The sequence below is a fragment of the Microtus pennsylvanicus genome, chromosome X (assembly GCF_037038515.1).
Source record: "Microtus pennsylvanicus isolate mMicPen1 chromosome X, mMicPen1.hap1, whole genome shotgun sequence".
Classification (NCBI taxonomy): domain Eukaryota; kingdom Metazoa; phylum Chordata; class Mammalia; order Rodentia; family Cricetidae; genus Microtus; species Microtus pennsylvanicus.
The window spans coordinates 38,688,062-38,703,882 of record NC_134601.1 but is presented as its reverse complement, the minus strand read 5'-3'; the positions used below and the strand labels follow the sequence as shown (position 1 = coordinate 38,703,882).

The following is a 15,821-nucleotide window of genomic DNA, read 5'->3' as shown; positions in this document are numbered from 1 at the left end:
AGAAGAAACCAAAAAAATATGTTTTTAAAAATAAAACAAGTTCAATTTGTGCTGTTCATATACTCACTGGAGCATGATCAAGCAAACTCCCTTGGCCAGTCCCTTAAAAAAAAAAAAAACCTGAGATTCTTCCCTGCATGCACTCATGCCAGCAACTATCAGTTGTGGAGAACTATACTTCAACATCCTTATCAATATTCAAGAATTCTCTTTGTTGTCTACGCTGTAACGTTTTGGGTAGTGGGGTGGGGTATGAATTGTCACATGAACCTTCTATGCTCATCTTTTTCAATTGTAAGTCTTCAGTCATTGAGATCAATGTAAAGGTAGCTTTTTTTGCTCTTTACAGGCCCTGCTCACACTATTAGGAGTCCCACAAGTAGACCAAGCTACACACACACAATTGTAACATATTTGCAGAAGGCCTGGTTCAGTCCCAGGCAGGCTTTCTGGTTGTCGTTTCAGTCTCTGTGAGCCCCTATGAGTCCATTTTAGCTGATTCTGTGGGGTTTTGTAGTATTTATGAACCCTCTGGTTCCTGCAATCCTTCCTCCCCCTCTTCGGCAGGATTCTGTGAGCTCTGCCTACCTAATGTTTGACTGTAGCTGTCTGTGTTCGTTTCCATCAGTTGTGGGTTAAAACCTCTCTGATGACAATTGAATTAGGCACTGTTCTGTAAGTATGGCAGGCTATCATTAGGAATTATTCCATTCACTTTTTTTTGCTTTTTATTTTTTGCTAGTCATATTTGGTTCTATAATAGATCTCTGGGCTATTAAGCCTCTAGTTCCTGGCGCTGCAGGAAGGGGTGGGCTCCCCCTCGCAGTATGGGTCTCAAGCTTGACCAGTCATTGTTTGGTCACTCTCACAATTTCTGTGCCACCTTTACCCCAGTATATCTTGTAGATAGGAAAAATTGTAGGTCAAAAGTCGACTGCATAAATTAACCTTGATAGGAAAAAACAAAGTTGGTTGAGTGGAGAAGAGGAAATGGATCGAGAGAGACGTGTAATTTGTGAATAGTATCAAAACAAATGGTATAAAATTGCCAAAAGAAATAAAATGTATTTTAAAACTAAACAAATGTGACAGTCGGTGTTGGCACACGCCTTTAATCCCAGCACTCGGGAGGTAGAGGCAGGCGGATCTCTGTGAGTTCGAGGCCAGCCTGGTCTACAAGAGCTAGTTCCAGGACAGGAACCAAAAAGCTACGGAGAAACCTTGTCTCAAAAATCAAATAAATAAATAAATAAATAAATAAAATAAACAAATGCACATTAAATAACACTAATTCTCAAACTGCAAAAAAGCCTTTCTGACCTTTGCTAAGCAAGATTTTTTAACCAAAATCTCAACTGTGAATATTTGTTTTCTCTCAAAAGAACTTTCATTATGAAAGAAATCAAGTGTTGATATCTTCCTGGATCTAATCAAGAACACATTAACTCCAAAAAAAAACCCACAAGCAAATTAATAAATGTACAGAAGACTCGAATTGTAATTTCTCCAAAGATAAAGGACCAGAACCCATATAAAAATGTGTTGAACATTGCTAGCCACAAGAAAAACTCAAATTGATATCAAAATAAGGTTCCATTTTACATAGATAAGGGTGTTTTCTTTTTGTATCTATATAATCATTAATGATATATATTCTTAAATTGTGTAAGTAATATTTACTTACTATATTATGCTGTAATGTTTAGTTTTAAATTTATACCTGGTTTGAGCCGCTTAAATTTGTGACTGCTTCATTCTTGACTATCACTTACCATTTCCAAGCAGTTTTCAGACACCTATGGCTTCCAGCAGTGACTGACCCCAGGGCTGAACACCAGCCATTCACGCAAGTAAGCATTAGACATAAGCCTGCCCACCACTGCTCTGTGAAACACAGATTCTTTGCATTTTGAGGACATTGCCATCCCGTGCAACAATAAGGGAGGTCAGCCAGTCTGTCTGATGTGGAAGGCGCTGGCTTTGGAATTTCTCCACATGCATGATACTATTTCCCATGAGCACCCATAAAAGCTATGCCTGATCTTTGCAATTACAGAGAGCTGGAGTAGACTGAGAAGAAATAGTGGGCTTTTGCTGAGAAGGCTGTGGCCAAGGAGAAATTTCAAGGGGAATGTACTATGCTAGCTCCTGGATTCATGTGCAGGTATCTTTTGTGCCCAAGCAGCACTGAAGATTGGAGTGACCAGGCAACCAATGAAGACTGGCCAGCAGCTCACACAGCTCAGTCCACTAAGTGGGTTGGAGCCACGACTAAGTGGTTCTGAGCTGCTCTGCGGACACCTGAGTAAAGAGGAAGAGTGTAGAAGGAAAATAATGTCCCTAAAATTCTCGAGGAAAATTATGTGGTTAATCTCATTCGGAAAGGTTAGAATTAGCTTTCCTTTTCTGATTTTTCTAAATGCAAACTACTTGTTCAATATCTTTGATAATACATGCTATCTTTTATTTGTGTTATGGAGACTATACTTTTATATTATTCTAAATAGTATATATTTACTTTAACACAATTCGCTTCTAATTACCAGGAATTTGGAGAATTTGGGTCTTCCATATTGGTAAGATAGATTTCTGAAAATCCCAACCGGTCTTCAAATCTCCCGAAAACATGGAAAAAAGACCCCATTTTCAAAAAGCTGCTCGTTAAGAATTTATAATGGGATTCTGTCTTAGATCTTCCCTTTTGTCCATTCTTACATGATTTTCATGGACTACTTCTTTTGATCCAACACATTTTTATGTAACCTTAGATATATAGGTTTATAAAATAGGTATGCAAATCAAACATGTACTTAGAAGACATAAAAAACAATTTTATTTTATTTATTCACAGCCTGGACCTCATGATACAGACTAGGTTAACCTAGAAATCACACAGATTCACCTGTTTCCACCTCACAAGTTCAGGGGTTGAAAGTATGAGGCACCAGGCCTGGCATGAAATTTGTTTAAAAGAATTCTTTATTATACATATAATTTTACCATTTATTAAAGATAAAATGAAACTTCCTTTTGATGAGATGAATATTTACTTTTAGATAAAAATTGCATCTTGACTGAATACTTGATTATACAGGATGCTGAGTATCTTCAACATTTTCCAGAGTTGATTGTTATTTTGATTTGGTATTTGTCAATTCTGTTAGGGCCACTTCACATAAATAAATAGTGCAAAATGACAGAAGTATGTTTAGGGCTATTTCAAAAATGGTTAGAAATTCTGTCCTAACCCCAAACCAAAATAAATTCAATCACTTTTCATGAGACTCAATCTGCAACTCAAAAGAGTAATGTTTAAAATCAAACTTCCTACCACAATACAATCCAAAACGATACTAGTGTGATACTGACATTGTTTTCGATCATTAAGCCATTGTATCCCATAATAGAAGAAAACTTTATAGTAAAATATGACAACTCATAACATACAGATGCTAAAATTGTATCCTGGATGGTACATAGCAGGTGAACATGCACGATACAAAGGGAACTCATTATATCCTAGGACTTAGTCAGAAATGAAAACACAGCACAACAATGGTGAACACTACCTTGAGAATAGCAGATTCAATATATATTTGATTTTGAATTATTACCCTGTACCTAAGGTACATTAAAATCCTTACAGATGTTGATTTTTGTCACCTCCATATTCAGTGACATGACACTATATGTGGTTCTGATGCACATTTTAATAAGCTGGACAGTTGAGAAGCAGACAGCAAAGTACATAGGCATATTTTCTATACCACTGAGCCATTAATATTTTCTGTACTTTTTACTCTTTTTTGACGACTCCATTCAAAAATACACAAAATAGCCATAGTTCAGAGGTATAGAAAAACAGGCCAACATATTTTACTCTGTTCTAAATTTCCTTCAAAAAAGGAATAGATAATAAAACAGTGATGAAAATAGACAATGGATATTATTCGGCTGTAAAGAAAAATACATGATGAATGTTACAGGTAAATTGATGGAATTAGAAAAATATATTGAGTAAAAGTATCACAGACTCAGAAGAACAAACACCACATGTACCCCCCTCATTTGCAATTTCTAGTTACAAATCTCCTGATGTAAATTTATAAAGGCATAAATACAAAAACTAGGGGTAAAAATGACCATGGGGGACACTCTAGAAAGCTGAATAGCAGGATGCAAGTGAGATAAAGAAGTAAATGGGGAAAATCGGGAGAAGAGTTTAACTGGTGAGGACAGAGGAGTCAATACAGAGGCAAAGGGAGGAAGGAGGAATAAAAAGCACTAAAGACATTTGAAAAAGTCATAGGTGGTCACATTATTTATATTTAAGTAAAGTTACAACAATACATATAAATATGTGATTATATACATTTTCCAAGGAAATTATGCCATTTGGGAAAATAATGCTTCTCACAGGAGCTATAGACTATTCGGTAAAATCCACAGTGCTAGGAATAAGAAACTCCCTTTCAAGTTGTTGGTCAGAGAAAGAGTAATCGAAGAGATTCTCAAAACAATGTAGACTATTGCTATTGCATCTAATTGCCTCCCAGAAGTTGAGGATGGGTCTCAGCATTAGTGAGGAGTTTGTAATGAGCATATACATATATATATGCATGTATGTATGTATGTATGTATGTTTTTGTGTTTGTGTGTGTGTGTGTGTGTGTGTGTGTGAAAATGGCTTACAAGCTGTGATCTGTGTAATTCAACAGTGGCTGTCTCTTAAAGAATGTCCCCAAATCCAGTAGTTGTTTAGTCCATGAGACTGGACGTGTCAGCAATAAACTATCTGATGGTGTAGTCTGAGGGAATTTCTAGAGATCTTCTGGTCTTCTAAACTGGAATTTCAAAATTGTTTTTAATACTGGAGAAAGACTGCCTCAGTCATTTGATAAACTTGACAGTAAGAGTGGAGGCAAGCATGCAAAAATCCAGTGCTTCCTTCTACTATGCTCTTTTGTGTAGGTTGCCAACAGAAGTTGTAGCCCAAACTTGGAGTTGGTCTTTTTACTTCTTCTGTAGAAAGTGTTACAGCTTCTGGTTACCTGCCTACTGGGGTGTGGCCTCTTATACTATATAATATGCTGATGCAGAGCCTGCATCAGTCCCTTCTCCCCCTGCTGCTCTTTTGGATTTTTGGATTGGATCTCTGTTCTCCATTCAAGCAGAGAATTCTGATATGTAAGTTTACCCCCAAATAAATATCCATCTGTTTCTCAATTCTGAGCTAGTATGGGATTTCTTTTAAGCATTCATTCCACATTTGGTGCCCATGTGGATTCAAACTCCATGCCTACCGCCTACCGGGTGGATGGCCTAGGGACCTAGTTGTTCCATGGCCCAGTCTCCCAATCCTGCCCACTTGGCTTGCCTTTACCTAAGCGGTTTGTTTGTTTGTTTGTTTGTTTGTTTTGTAGAATCCTCGCCACAGCAGAGTTTACTGTGTGTGGCAACTTGGAAATTTCCCAAGCACACACATGACTGCTGCATTCCTTGGGGCGGTTTCTTGCAGCACGGTGACTTGTTCAGCTTCCGGTTTCTGCTCCCTGCCTGTGAGTTCTGGGTTTCTTGCTCCTCAGAAAACATACCTCAAATGATCTAGTCAAGAAAATTATTCACAGATGTGCCCAGAAGCATGGGTTTTAGTGGGTTCCATATGTTCTCAAGTTGAAAGACAGAATTATCCATCAAAGTCTATTGCTGAGGAGACTGTGCACTTTAGACAAAGGAATTGGAGGATCCAAGCTGGATTTGACCTGAAAGCTTACTCCCTGAGGACTTCCTTTCATAGTACTGTACAGTGCTGTGAAAGATACCAAGGAAGTGAAACAATCAACAGTTCCTTTCTGACTCTATTCCCACGACCACTGAAGCAAGATATTTCTAAAGATGCACTTATATCTTAGCAGTAACCAAAAGATGTGTAGCTGGACTTACAACCTACTCAACAGGAGGCAAGTCATGACTGGCACTTGAAATCTGGCCAACTAGATGAGGATAACAGTATAATAGATCTTGGAAGAAAGCCTACTGCCACTTTCCTTAACCATTAGAACTCCAACTGCATTCTAAATATTTTCCTTATTCCCACAGAAAAATAGAGCACTAACCTTCATCCAAGAAACTTATTTTTACAGCAGACAAAGACCATTACAAAAAGCCATAGCTGATTAAAAGGCAGAAAGCTACTAATTATCAGCCCCAACTGATGCATATACAACACAACCCCCATCCTTAAAGAAACATTGTAGAAAAGGTGGCAGAAAGATACTAAGAGCCAGAGGATCAGAAAGTCTACTGTGAGATTGTGTCTCCTCAAAATAACAGGGAATTTTTACTTATGATACATCAATGATATGGCTGCTTGAACATGATCTGAACAATGACAGAAGTAAAATATCCTAACACAGAAGGGGAAAATCTCAAGAGTCCAAACATCCCATGGATAATTTCCCAAATTGGCTATCCTATATCCAATGATCATCCCTGAATTCATATATATATATATATGTGTGTGTGTGTGTTTGTGTGTGTGTGTGTAAAATAATATATGATATATGTCACAAAATAAACTCAGCAAATTATGTTTATATATTTATGTGTGATATATGTATGTAACAATAACAATCAAAGAAAAAGCGGCCATATATTATGAGGGAATGATCCAGAATATGGGAGAAGTTGAAGGCAGGAGGGAATAGGAATATATATAATTATATTCTAATTGAAATTCAAAAAGAATGTACCTTATTGTAAGTTGAAAATGTCCCAGTCACCTGCACATTGTGGCACATACCATTAATAACAGGACTCAAGAAGAAGAGGCAGGACAAACTCTATGATTTGGAAGCAAGTATAAATGGAGACTGCTTATTTGTTTCTGGGTCACCCAGACCTGAATAATTACACACATTAAATTAGAAACCACATTAAATACAACACTGATTGGTCTATTACCTCAGGCTTCTTATTGAAAGACCCTACAGACCCCCTCCTCAAAACCCACAGCTAGCATGTTCCCCGGGGAACGTCCTGTTTGCTTTAAAAAAAATTCTCCGGATCAGCAGCCAGCCTGCTCTCATAAGAACATCCCACGTGCTTGAGAGAGCAGGATGTCTATGAGATAGGAAGACTGCAGGGAAGGATGTCAATCAGATAGGACATCAACAAAGCAGGTTGACTGCAAAACAGGATATCTATGAGATAGGAACAGTCATGCCCCCCCCCCGCCTCATTCCGATAACCACGCTTTTGCTTCTGTAAACTTGCTTTTTGCTCTTCCCTATAAAAAGACTGCTCTCCAGTTGGCAGGTGCGCAAGTCCTCTGAAAGACTTTGCTGCCCGCAAGTACCTGTGTTTATTCAATAAACCTCTTGCTAATTGCATCCTGTGGTCTGGACTCAGAGTGTCCTGGTTCTGGGGACTTCATTGGAGGAAAAGGTCCTCTCTGAGGGTCTTTCACTTATTAGCTAACTCTTACATTTTAAATGAACCCATTTCTATTAATCTGTGTATCACCATAAAGCTGTGGCATAACACTAAGGTCCAGTATCTGTATCCTTCAGCAGCTAAATGGCATCTCCTTGACTCTGCCTACTCTCTATATATCACTGCTCAGATTTTTCACCTGGCTTTACTCTGCTAAGCCATTGGCAGAGACAGCTTTATTCATTAGCCAATAAAAGCAACACACACACACACACACACACACACACACACACGGACATCCCTCATCAGGCAAGGCTAGTCTATATTCAGAGATCCTGTCTCAAAAGATAAGAAAAGGAAAAGAAAAAAAACTCTCCAGTGGAAGGCCATACTTTCAAGGATATATGAACATGGAAAACTGTATGTGATGAGTGTAGGGACTGGGTCTGCCCTTGTTCCTGGGGTGCAGCTCCAGGACAGTTTCTGGTCAGCTGACAAAGCTTTCTGTTTGTTCCTGCACTTCCCATGCCCCACCTGGTGATTAGCTGTAGGGCATTGACTCCATTGTTGATATGGTAATTTCCCACCTGCCTGGGCAGAGGTCCTTGTGCTGCAGTTAGGTAGATAAGGACTTCCCCAAGTCTGAATAAACCGGCTTTTGGCTGATCTCCTTTCGAATGACCCTGGTCTCCTTGTGTGTTCTTTCAATCTCCAGGCCCTTGCCTGACTCCTGTACAGTACAGTGGCGAGCAAACTGTACTGTGGGTGTAACACAAAATCGGGTGTTACAGATGAGTATTAAAAAAAGATGACACAACATTGGGTGTGTATCAAATAAAGGGTGGATCTGGGAGGAGTTGGAAGAGAGAGTGAATATTGCCAAAATATGTACAAAGTTCTCAACAACTTAACAAGAATTATTTTAAACATCTTTTTAAAGAGGGATGAAGAAAAAAAGCAAAAGTGTGAAGAGTGGGAAAGATATACGGGCTATAAAACCTAAATTGTGTACAGCTTGATCCATCATCAAAAGAGCAGTTCTCTGCTTTAGACCATAGTCCTTCCTTCTACATGTCTTCAATTTTCCACGGGACACTGGGAGCATCAGCCTAGCATTAAGCTGATCTTGTCTCTTTGGCTGTTTGAAAACTCCAAAGTCCTAGAGCAGGAAGGGGTCTCTAATGTCACCATCCCGCAGCAGCATAGTATTAAGTCCCAGGTAGTTTAATCCTGGGTATTTGCCTACTATTTCTCAGCCAGGACTGTGCAGGACTTGTTTCATGATCTCAGAGCATGTTCTCCATAGTCTTTCTATGATGACTTACTGACCAACTTCTAGATAATTCAGTTATTCTGATCTTTATCTCTTAAAGTCAGCCATACTACAATGTGTGCTTGGACTCCAGCATACACGTGCACTTGGATGAGAGAATAGTTAAGAAGGGATGCTTATTTTATCCAAGAACTCATTACAGTCTTGAAACAACACTATAAATTAAACATAACAACTCCCACTTAAGAGATGCTGCAACTGAAAGTCATGAAGTTAAAATTACTTTTCATAATTCAGAGAAAATTACTCTCTTCAATAAAATACATGAGCTAATACATGTGTGTAATATAATAGGACACATTGCTGTAGATTTAGTTGAGGATATTAATGGAGGTGGAACATTCTATGATACCAGAAATCTATTATGACTGCAGTAAAAACACAAATAAAAACAAATAAGTCTGTTTTATCCTCAATAATGAAAAACATTGGTTTATAAAATGTTGCATCAGTTTGTAAACATTCCAAAATAGAGAAGAAATTTTCAAAGCTTCAAGTAATTATGCACATTAACCTTTGTAACACGTAATTACTGACATAATTACTAGAGTTATTTGAGCTAGCTAAATAAATGCTTTGTATCTTAATAAGTGTATGTAGCCACATTGAATACTTAATAAAGTAAATGCTATACAATAGTTCATTTTCAGAAAATAATTCTAAGTGAGTGTCAGGTGAGCAACAAAACAGGAGTATAGTAGTAAGGGCGGCGGGGCTGCGTCCCCAGCACCCCGGCTGCCTGGCTAGCTTATGCCCGAAATAACAACACACAAACTGTATTCATTTAATCACTGCTTGGCCCATTTCTATCTAGCCTCTTCTAGGCTAATTCTCACATATTAATTTAGCCCATCTCTAATCATCTGTGTAGCGCCCCTAGGTGCGCTTACCGGGAAGATTCTAGCCTATGTCCATCCTGGGTCGGAGCTTCATAGCATGCGTCTGCCTGGGAGCTGGGAGCATGGCGTCTTTCTGAGGCCTCTGCTCCTGAGAGGAGAGCTGTGGAGTCTGAGCTCACTTCCTCTTCCTCCCAGCGTTCTGTTCTGTTTACTCCTCCCACCTATCTTCTAACTAACGAGGGCCAAGCAGTTTCTTTTTATTTAACCAATGACCTTCCTCCATCACAGGAGTACTTGGGAAAACATTATAATTCTATGAAGAATCATTTTGAAATGGTAAGGTATTGTACCTAGTAAATGGAATTGAAATGCTTTGCTATATTCTAGACAAAATATATCAACTGAATTCTTTCTAAAACTCTACAATTTTACAAATTTCAATATGTAACATTCATGCTTGATATAATAGTGCATACCTGTAACCCTAAGCACTTGGGGAGCTAAGGTAAGAAGTTCATGAGTTTGAGTACAGCCTAAACTACATGGTGGGATACTGTCTAAAAATATGCCATTCACAATGGTATTTTAAATTCTCAACTCTTTTGTCTGTTGTACATGCAAATAAATTTATTACATAAATAAATATTAATATAAAACCTGCATTTTAAATTGTTACTCCATTTGTATCTTGTACGTGAGAATACTTTTTGGATGGACAGGAAAATGAAAATCTAGTTGGAAAAGTGAAAATACAGGCATTCAACTTAATTATGTCTTTACAAACTTTCATTTAGAGTCACATAATTAATATTATATACTAAATAATATTTCCTTTGATTCTTCACTAGACTCAAAATCTTGTTTGCTAACATTCAAATTTAATGTATATTAACTATAGTGTAATAAACATTATTTTAGATGCAATATATCAAACATACATAATATAACATATATAATGTATAATTAATAACATATATATGATATCCCTTAATAGAAGACCTTGATGACTGAGAAAAGAATGTTTCAAAAACAATTCCTGAGTCTTCCAATCTGTTGTGGTTTTTGTTCTTGGAGACAAGGTGATAAATACATTATGTTAAACATAAAGGATATTATTGCTGATATTAAGCAAGGCAAAAAAAGGTTAAAACAAGGTTAATACTATACACAGTTCAATTCCATGAATAGGGAAGACAACGTTGGAAATACACTGACACCTGATTTTTGGTATGTGGTTAGCCTTAACTTTGTGAATGTAAATATATAATAAGGTCAGAAAGGAATGGATTACTCTAAGATCTTTGAATTCTTAGGAATAATTTTTATGTTCCAGGACGTATTTCATTCAGTGCTATGAAGACTTCATAGTTAATAGAGAAGCAAGACTTTAAGAAATGTAAAACCTAAGTTGATGATCTATGTCCTTATTCAAGCTCATTCTAATCGAAAAACAAGTAAACAAGTGATTAAATCATTTGAGCAGCTTAGTCATATTTATTTCTCTAGTGTAATTGGAGTGTATTTACTCCAATTCTTCCAGTGAAATTCAACCCATATAATTTATAATTAACATATACATTCGAAGTGGGTACTCTAGAGGTGCCAAAGCTGCTGTCCCACAGGGTACAAAAGCAAGCTATTGAGAAAGTGGCTGTGGTCTCCTGAGGGTGAGCCTGGCAGAGAAAGGGTGCCAAGGAAACCAATGGCTCAGATCCAGGCTACGCAATAAAGGGAGGCAGCACAGTAGCGGGGTAACTGCCGTCGCTAACCCAGTCTGTACGGGGCCATTGGCAAGAGAGGTGTAAGGAGGAGCCATTCTGGCCCTCCGCACCCTGCTTCCATCTCCACCATGCAGTCCCAGGAAGACAGACCGCATTCTTCCCGCCTTGCCAGTGCCCGCAGAGGGAGGCGGTCCAATAGGATTCCCAAGTCCTCGGTGTCGGCTTTTTTCGCGGGAGCCGAGGAGTTAGAGGATACTGGACATTCTGTAGCCCTCCTGGCCCAGCTCAAGAATTTTTACGATACGCGAATGCTGTGTGATGTGACCATCGAGGTGGTGACACCCGGCAGCGAGCCTAGCACCAGGCGCCTCTTCTCGTGCAACCGCAACGTGCTGGCAGCAGCGTGTCCCTACTTCAAAACCATGTTTTCAAACGGTATGTACGAGAGCCAGCAAGCCAAGGTGACCATCCATGATGTGGATATTGAGTCTTTCGAGGTCTTGGTCAACTACTGCTACACGGGCCGCTTGTCCCTTACTGAGGCCAAAGTGCAGCAGTTGTACGTGGCTTCAGATATGTTCCAACTTCTGTATGTGCGGGAAGCCTGTGCTTCCTTCATGGCTCGCCGGCTTGACCTGAACAACTGCACGGCTATCCTCAAATTTGCCGATGCTTTTGACGACCACATGCTGTACTCACAGACCCAGGCCTTCATAGCTTCCAACTTCAAGCAGCTCAGCAAGATGGGTTCCAATCGCGAGGAGACACTGGCAGATCTGACCCTGGTGCAGCTGCGGGCAATCCTGAGACTAGATAGTCTGGATGTAGAGAGTGAGAAGACGGTGTGTGATGTGGCCTTGCAGTGGATCGAGGCTGCTCCTGAAGAGCGAGGCCCCAGTGCTGCAGCAGTCTTTAAGTGTATTCGTTGGGCACTCTTCCGCCCAGAAGATCAGGACTACCTGGAAGGGCTACTAACCAAGCTTATGGTGAAGAAGTACTGCCTGGACATTATTGCAGGGGCCCTCCTGCAACTGCATTTTGGTCATCCGTCCTGCAAGGCAGTAGCGTCCAAGCCAGACAGCAGCAATAGCTGCAGTAGCAGCAGTTCTGTTGTTTCTGTACCTGAAAATCCACCCCGAAGGTTGGGTATGTGTGCCAAAGAGATGGTAATCTTTTTTGGACACCCCAGAGATCCTTTTCTCTGCTATGACCCTTATTCTGAAGATATTTACACAATGCCATCTCCTTTGACCAGCTTGGCACACACTCATAACATTACCTCCTCGGCTGTTTGTGTCTCTCCAGACCATGACATCTATCTTGCTGCCCAGTCCAGGAGAGAACTATGGGTCTATAAACCAGCCCAAAATTGTTGGTATCAACTGGAAAACCGCTTGCTGTGTAGGGAGGGCATGGACATTGCATACCTGAATGGCTACGTTTACATTTTGGGTGGGAAAAATCCAATTACTGGAGCTAAATTGAGGGAAATGGAATGTTACAGTGTTCAGAGGAACCAGTGGACACTAGTCTCTCCTGTACCCCATTCCTTTTATTCCTTTGAACTAATAGTGGTTCAGAATTGTCTTTATGCTGTCAACAGTAAGCGCATGGTCTGTTATGATCCTAGCCATAATAGGTGGTTGAGTTGTGCGTCTCTTAAGCGAAAAGACTTTCAGGATGCCTGTGTCTTCAAAGACGAAATCTATTGTATTTGTGACACACCAGTTGTGAAGGTCTACAACCCAGCCAGAGGAAAGTGGAGGCAGATTAGTAATATTCCATTGGACTCAGAAATCCACAACTACCAGATTGTCAGTTATAATCAAAAGTTGCTGCTCATCACTGCTACCACCCCTCAATGGAAAAAGAACCGTGTGATAGTCTATGAATATGATACTAGAGAAGACCAGTGGATTAACATAGGAACCATTTTAGATCTTGTGAAGTTTTTCTCTGGCTTTATTTGCTTGAGTGCTCGAGTTTTTCCTTTCTATCTTGAACCTGGTCAGGATGCCATCACTAGGGAAGATGATGCAACGAGTGACTCTAGCACTGAATGGGCTTTCTACGAATTCAATGACTCGGACTCTGAATCAGGAACTTCATGTTCACTTTCTGAAGATGAAGTATGGATTCAGGTTGCACCTCGGCAAAATACACCAGGTAGGCAGGGGCCTTTGTAAATGTTTTGAGACAGTAAGATATTTCTACTGTATGGAATGTATCTTAAAATGATACTCTATTTTCAGTAAAAGACAAAGTTGATTGGGACTGTAGATATGGTTTAGAAATATTAATGCAATATATAAAATTTATAGATTTTGACATAAAAACTTATTTCAATAATTAACTGTGCTGAAAGCCCGTAATAAAATAAGGATAGTGAACGGTTAATGAATTTGTTGTTGCTGTTAATTAGATTTTGATTTTCCTAATTTTATTAAATTTTGCCTAGTGCTACAAGGTCTTAAATTGTAATTTCTTACAAGAAAAAATGGACTGAAGATTTTGAAAGTGTTAACATGCTCCTTCAGAATAATTAAAAGTTACATTTTTTAAGTAGGATTTTAGTGTCTTGGTTATAATTTGTTAAAATTTTGCATGCTCAACTTTCTGCAAAGAAAGAAATGTTAGTAAGGTTACTAAATAGTAAATTCATGTTGATAATGTATTCAGTGGACTTAACAGTCACAGAAAATTTTATAACTCAGGATTTCATTGTTTTTATAGAACTTCAGCTTTTACTTTAACATTTAAAAATATGTATGTGCTGAATATAACCTATTTCTTATCTTGAAAAAAAAATTCTAGTAGTTCACCATGTTAAGCACCTATTAAATCAAAAAGAGAGAGAGAGAGAAAGGTAACTTGCTTTATAAGGTTACAGTTTTGATCAGCACATATTAAATGTTTTGTTAACCCAGAGGAACAGTTCTTTTCTTGACTGGACATGATTAAATAAGATAAAATTTTTATTGGTCATGCAATGTCTTAAAAAGTTTGTTTGCTTCCCTAAAATATTTTGGCTATATAGTTATAGTATTCATCTTAGAGGTTTTATCATCAGAATGTGATTTTTTTCTTTAATGCATGTGAAGTAATATTGATTTTGAAATTATGCATAAGCTAAAGAGAGTAGTTGTAGTGTTTATTAACTCAAGTTAAATGCCAGCAAAGAAATTTAAAACTTCAAGCTGTGTAGAGAACTGTTTTGTGTAGTGTTGAAATATTGCCCATTTTTTAAGTTACTGTAAATGTTCTTGATTTTGGCTTGAAGATATTTTGTATCAAAATTTGAGAGCTAAAGAACTGAAGTAGATGGAGGGTGTCATTTGACACCAGTAGTTAAAGTATGTTTCCTCATTTTTTCCTTTACACAGTGGTGTACATAGTCATTTAATTATGGTGTCTGTTTTTATTTTGTAATTTTCTGTGAGTTATACTCCAGTTTTTATTTCAGTTACCATATATAAGAAAAAGTCCAGAAATAGTAAACCACATAAAACTGGCATTTTTATGTTATAGGTGCTTACCTTTTGAAAGTTTACTAATACATATGGATATCATAATACATATGCATGACAAATGGTGTATATATACAAATGTTTTATGCTATATAAAGTTTTCTATACTCTTTTAGAATTATCTTCCTGAATCTTAATTCAATAACATGCAAATTCCTCTTTATTCTCTAGTGACCAAATGATAATCTCTGATAGAAGCCAGAAGAATCTGCGCCAAGATGGGGAAGTGAATTTCAATGAAAAACATTAAAAAGTAAAATGATAAAAACAAAACAAAATGTCTCATATAATGTATTATTTATCACTTTGAATAGTTGCATGGAGAGTGTAAAACGTTCAGCTCAGCAGGATTTCTGTTGAGGTGTGTTTCTTGACTCTTCTGAAGTGTAAGTAGGCTTTAGTGGTCTAAGTAGCTCTTTTCCATCTGTATCAGGAATGTTGTAAGAACTACTCCATACAGGGCCAATTTTTTCTTCCCCAGTAACTTTAGTTGAAAATTGATGTTTTCTAAGGTGGAAACTTGGTAATGCTTATCTCAACCAGATTATTCATCCGTATAATTAAGATCTGCAATTGATGAATAAAAGGCAGATTCTCAAATTCATCATTCTCAGCTCTTTGAGTAAAAGTCTAGGCTAAATGTTAATAATACCTTGGCTTACATTCATATTTTCTTTGGGAAGGATTTTTGATTTTGTGAAACATTAATAAACTAAGGAATAGATGCTATTATTTTGTAGATATATGATTTGTATATTGTTAGTTACAAATAAAACTGGTTCCCATAAAGCCAATACATGCAGTAGGATCAAAACCCAGTTTCATTGTCCTTGCTTTCTCAGCAGCCCTCATTGTCCACCATATTCAGAAAGTCCAGTTTTATCCCATGCTTTTTCAGTCCCAGTCCAGCTGGCCTTGGTGAGTTCCCAATAGATCATCCCCACTGTCTCAGTCGGTGGATGCCCTC

The 15,821-nt window shown here is 38.2% G+C and overlaps 1 protein-coding gene and 1 pseudogene across 1 annotated transcript; both read left to right on the top strand.

Annotated features, from left to right (window-relative positions):
- Positions 1 to 827: 827 nt before the first annotated feature.
- LOC142840310 (small ribosomal subunit protein uS2 pseudogene) lies at positions 828 to 2,285 on the top strand (annotated as a pseudogene).
- Positions 2,286 to 11,455: 9,170 nt separating this feature from the next.
- LOC142841516 (kelch repeat and BTB domain-containing protein 7-like) lies at positions 11,456 to 13,513 on the top strand. Its single transcript, XM_075958446.1, has one exon. The coding sequence runs from the start codon at positions 11,456 to 11,458 to the stop codon at positions 13,511 to 13,513; it is 2,058 nt and encodes a 685-aa protein (XP_075814561.1).
- The last annotated feature ends 2,308 nt before the right edge of the window (positions 13,514 to 15,821 follow it).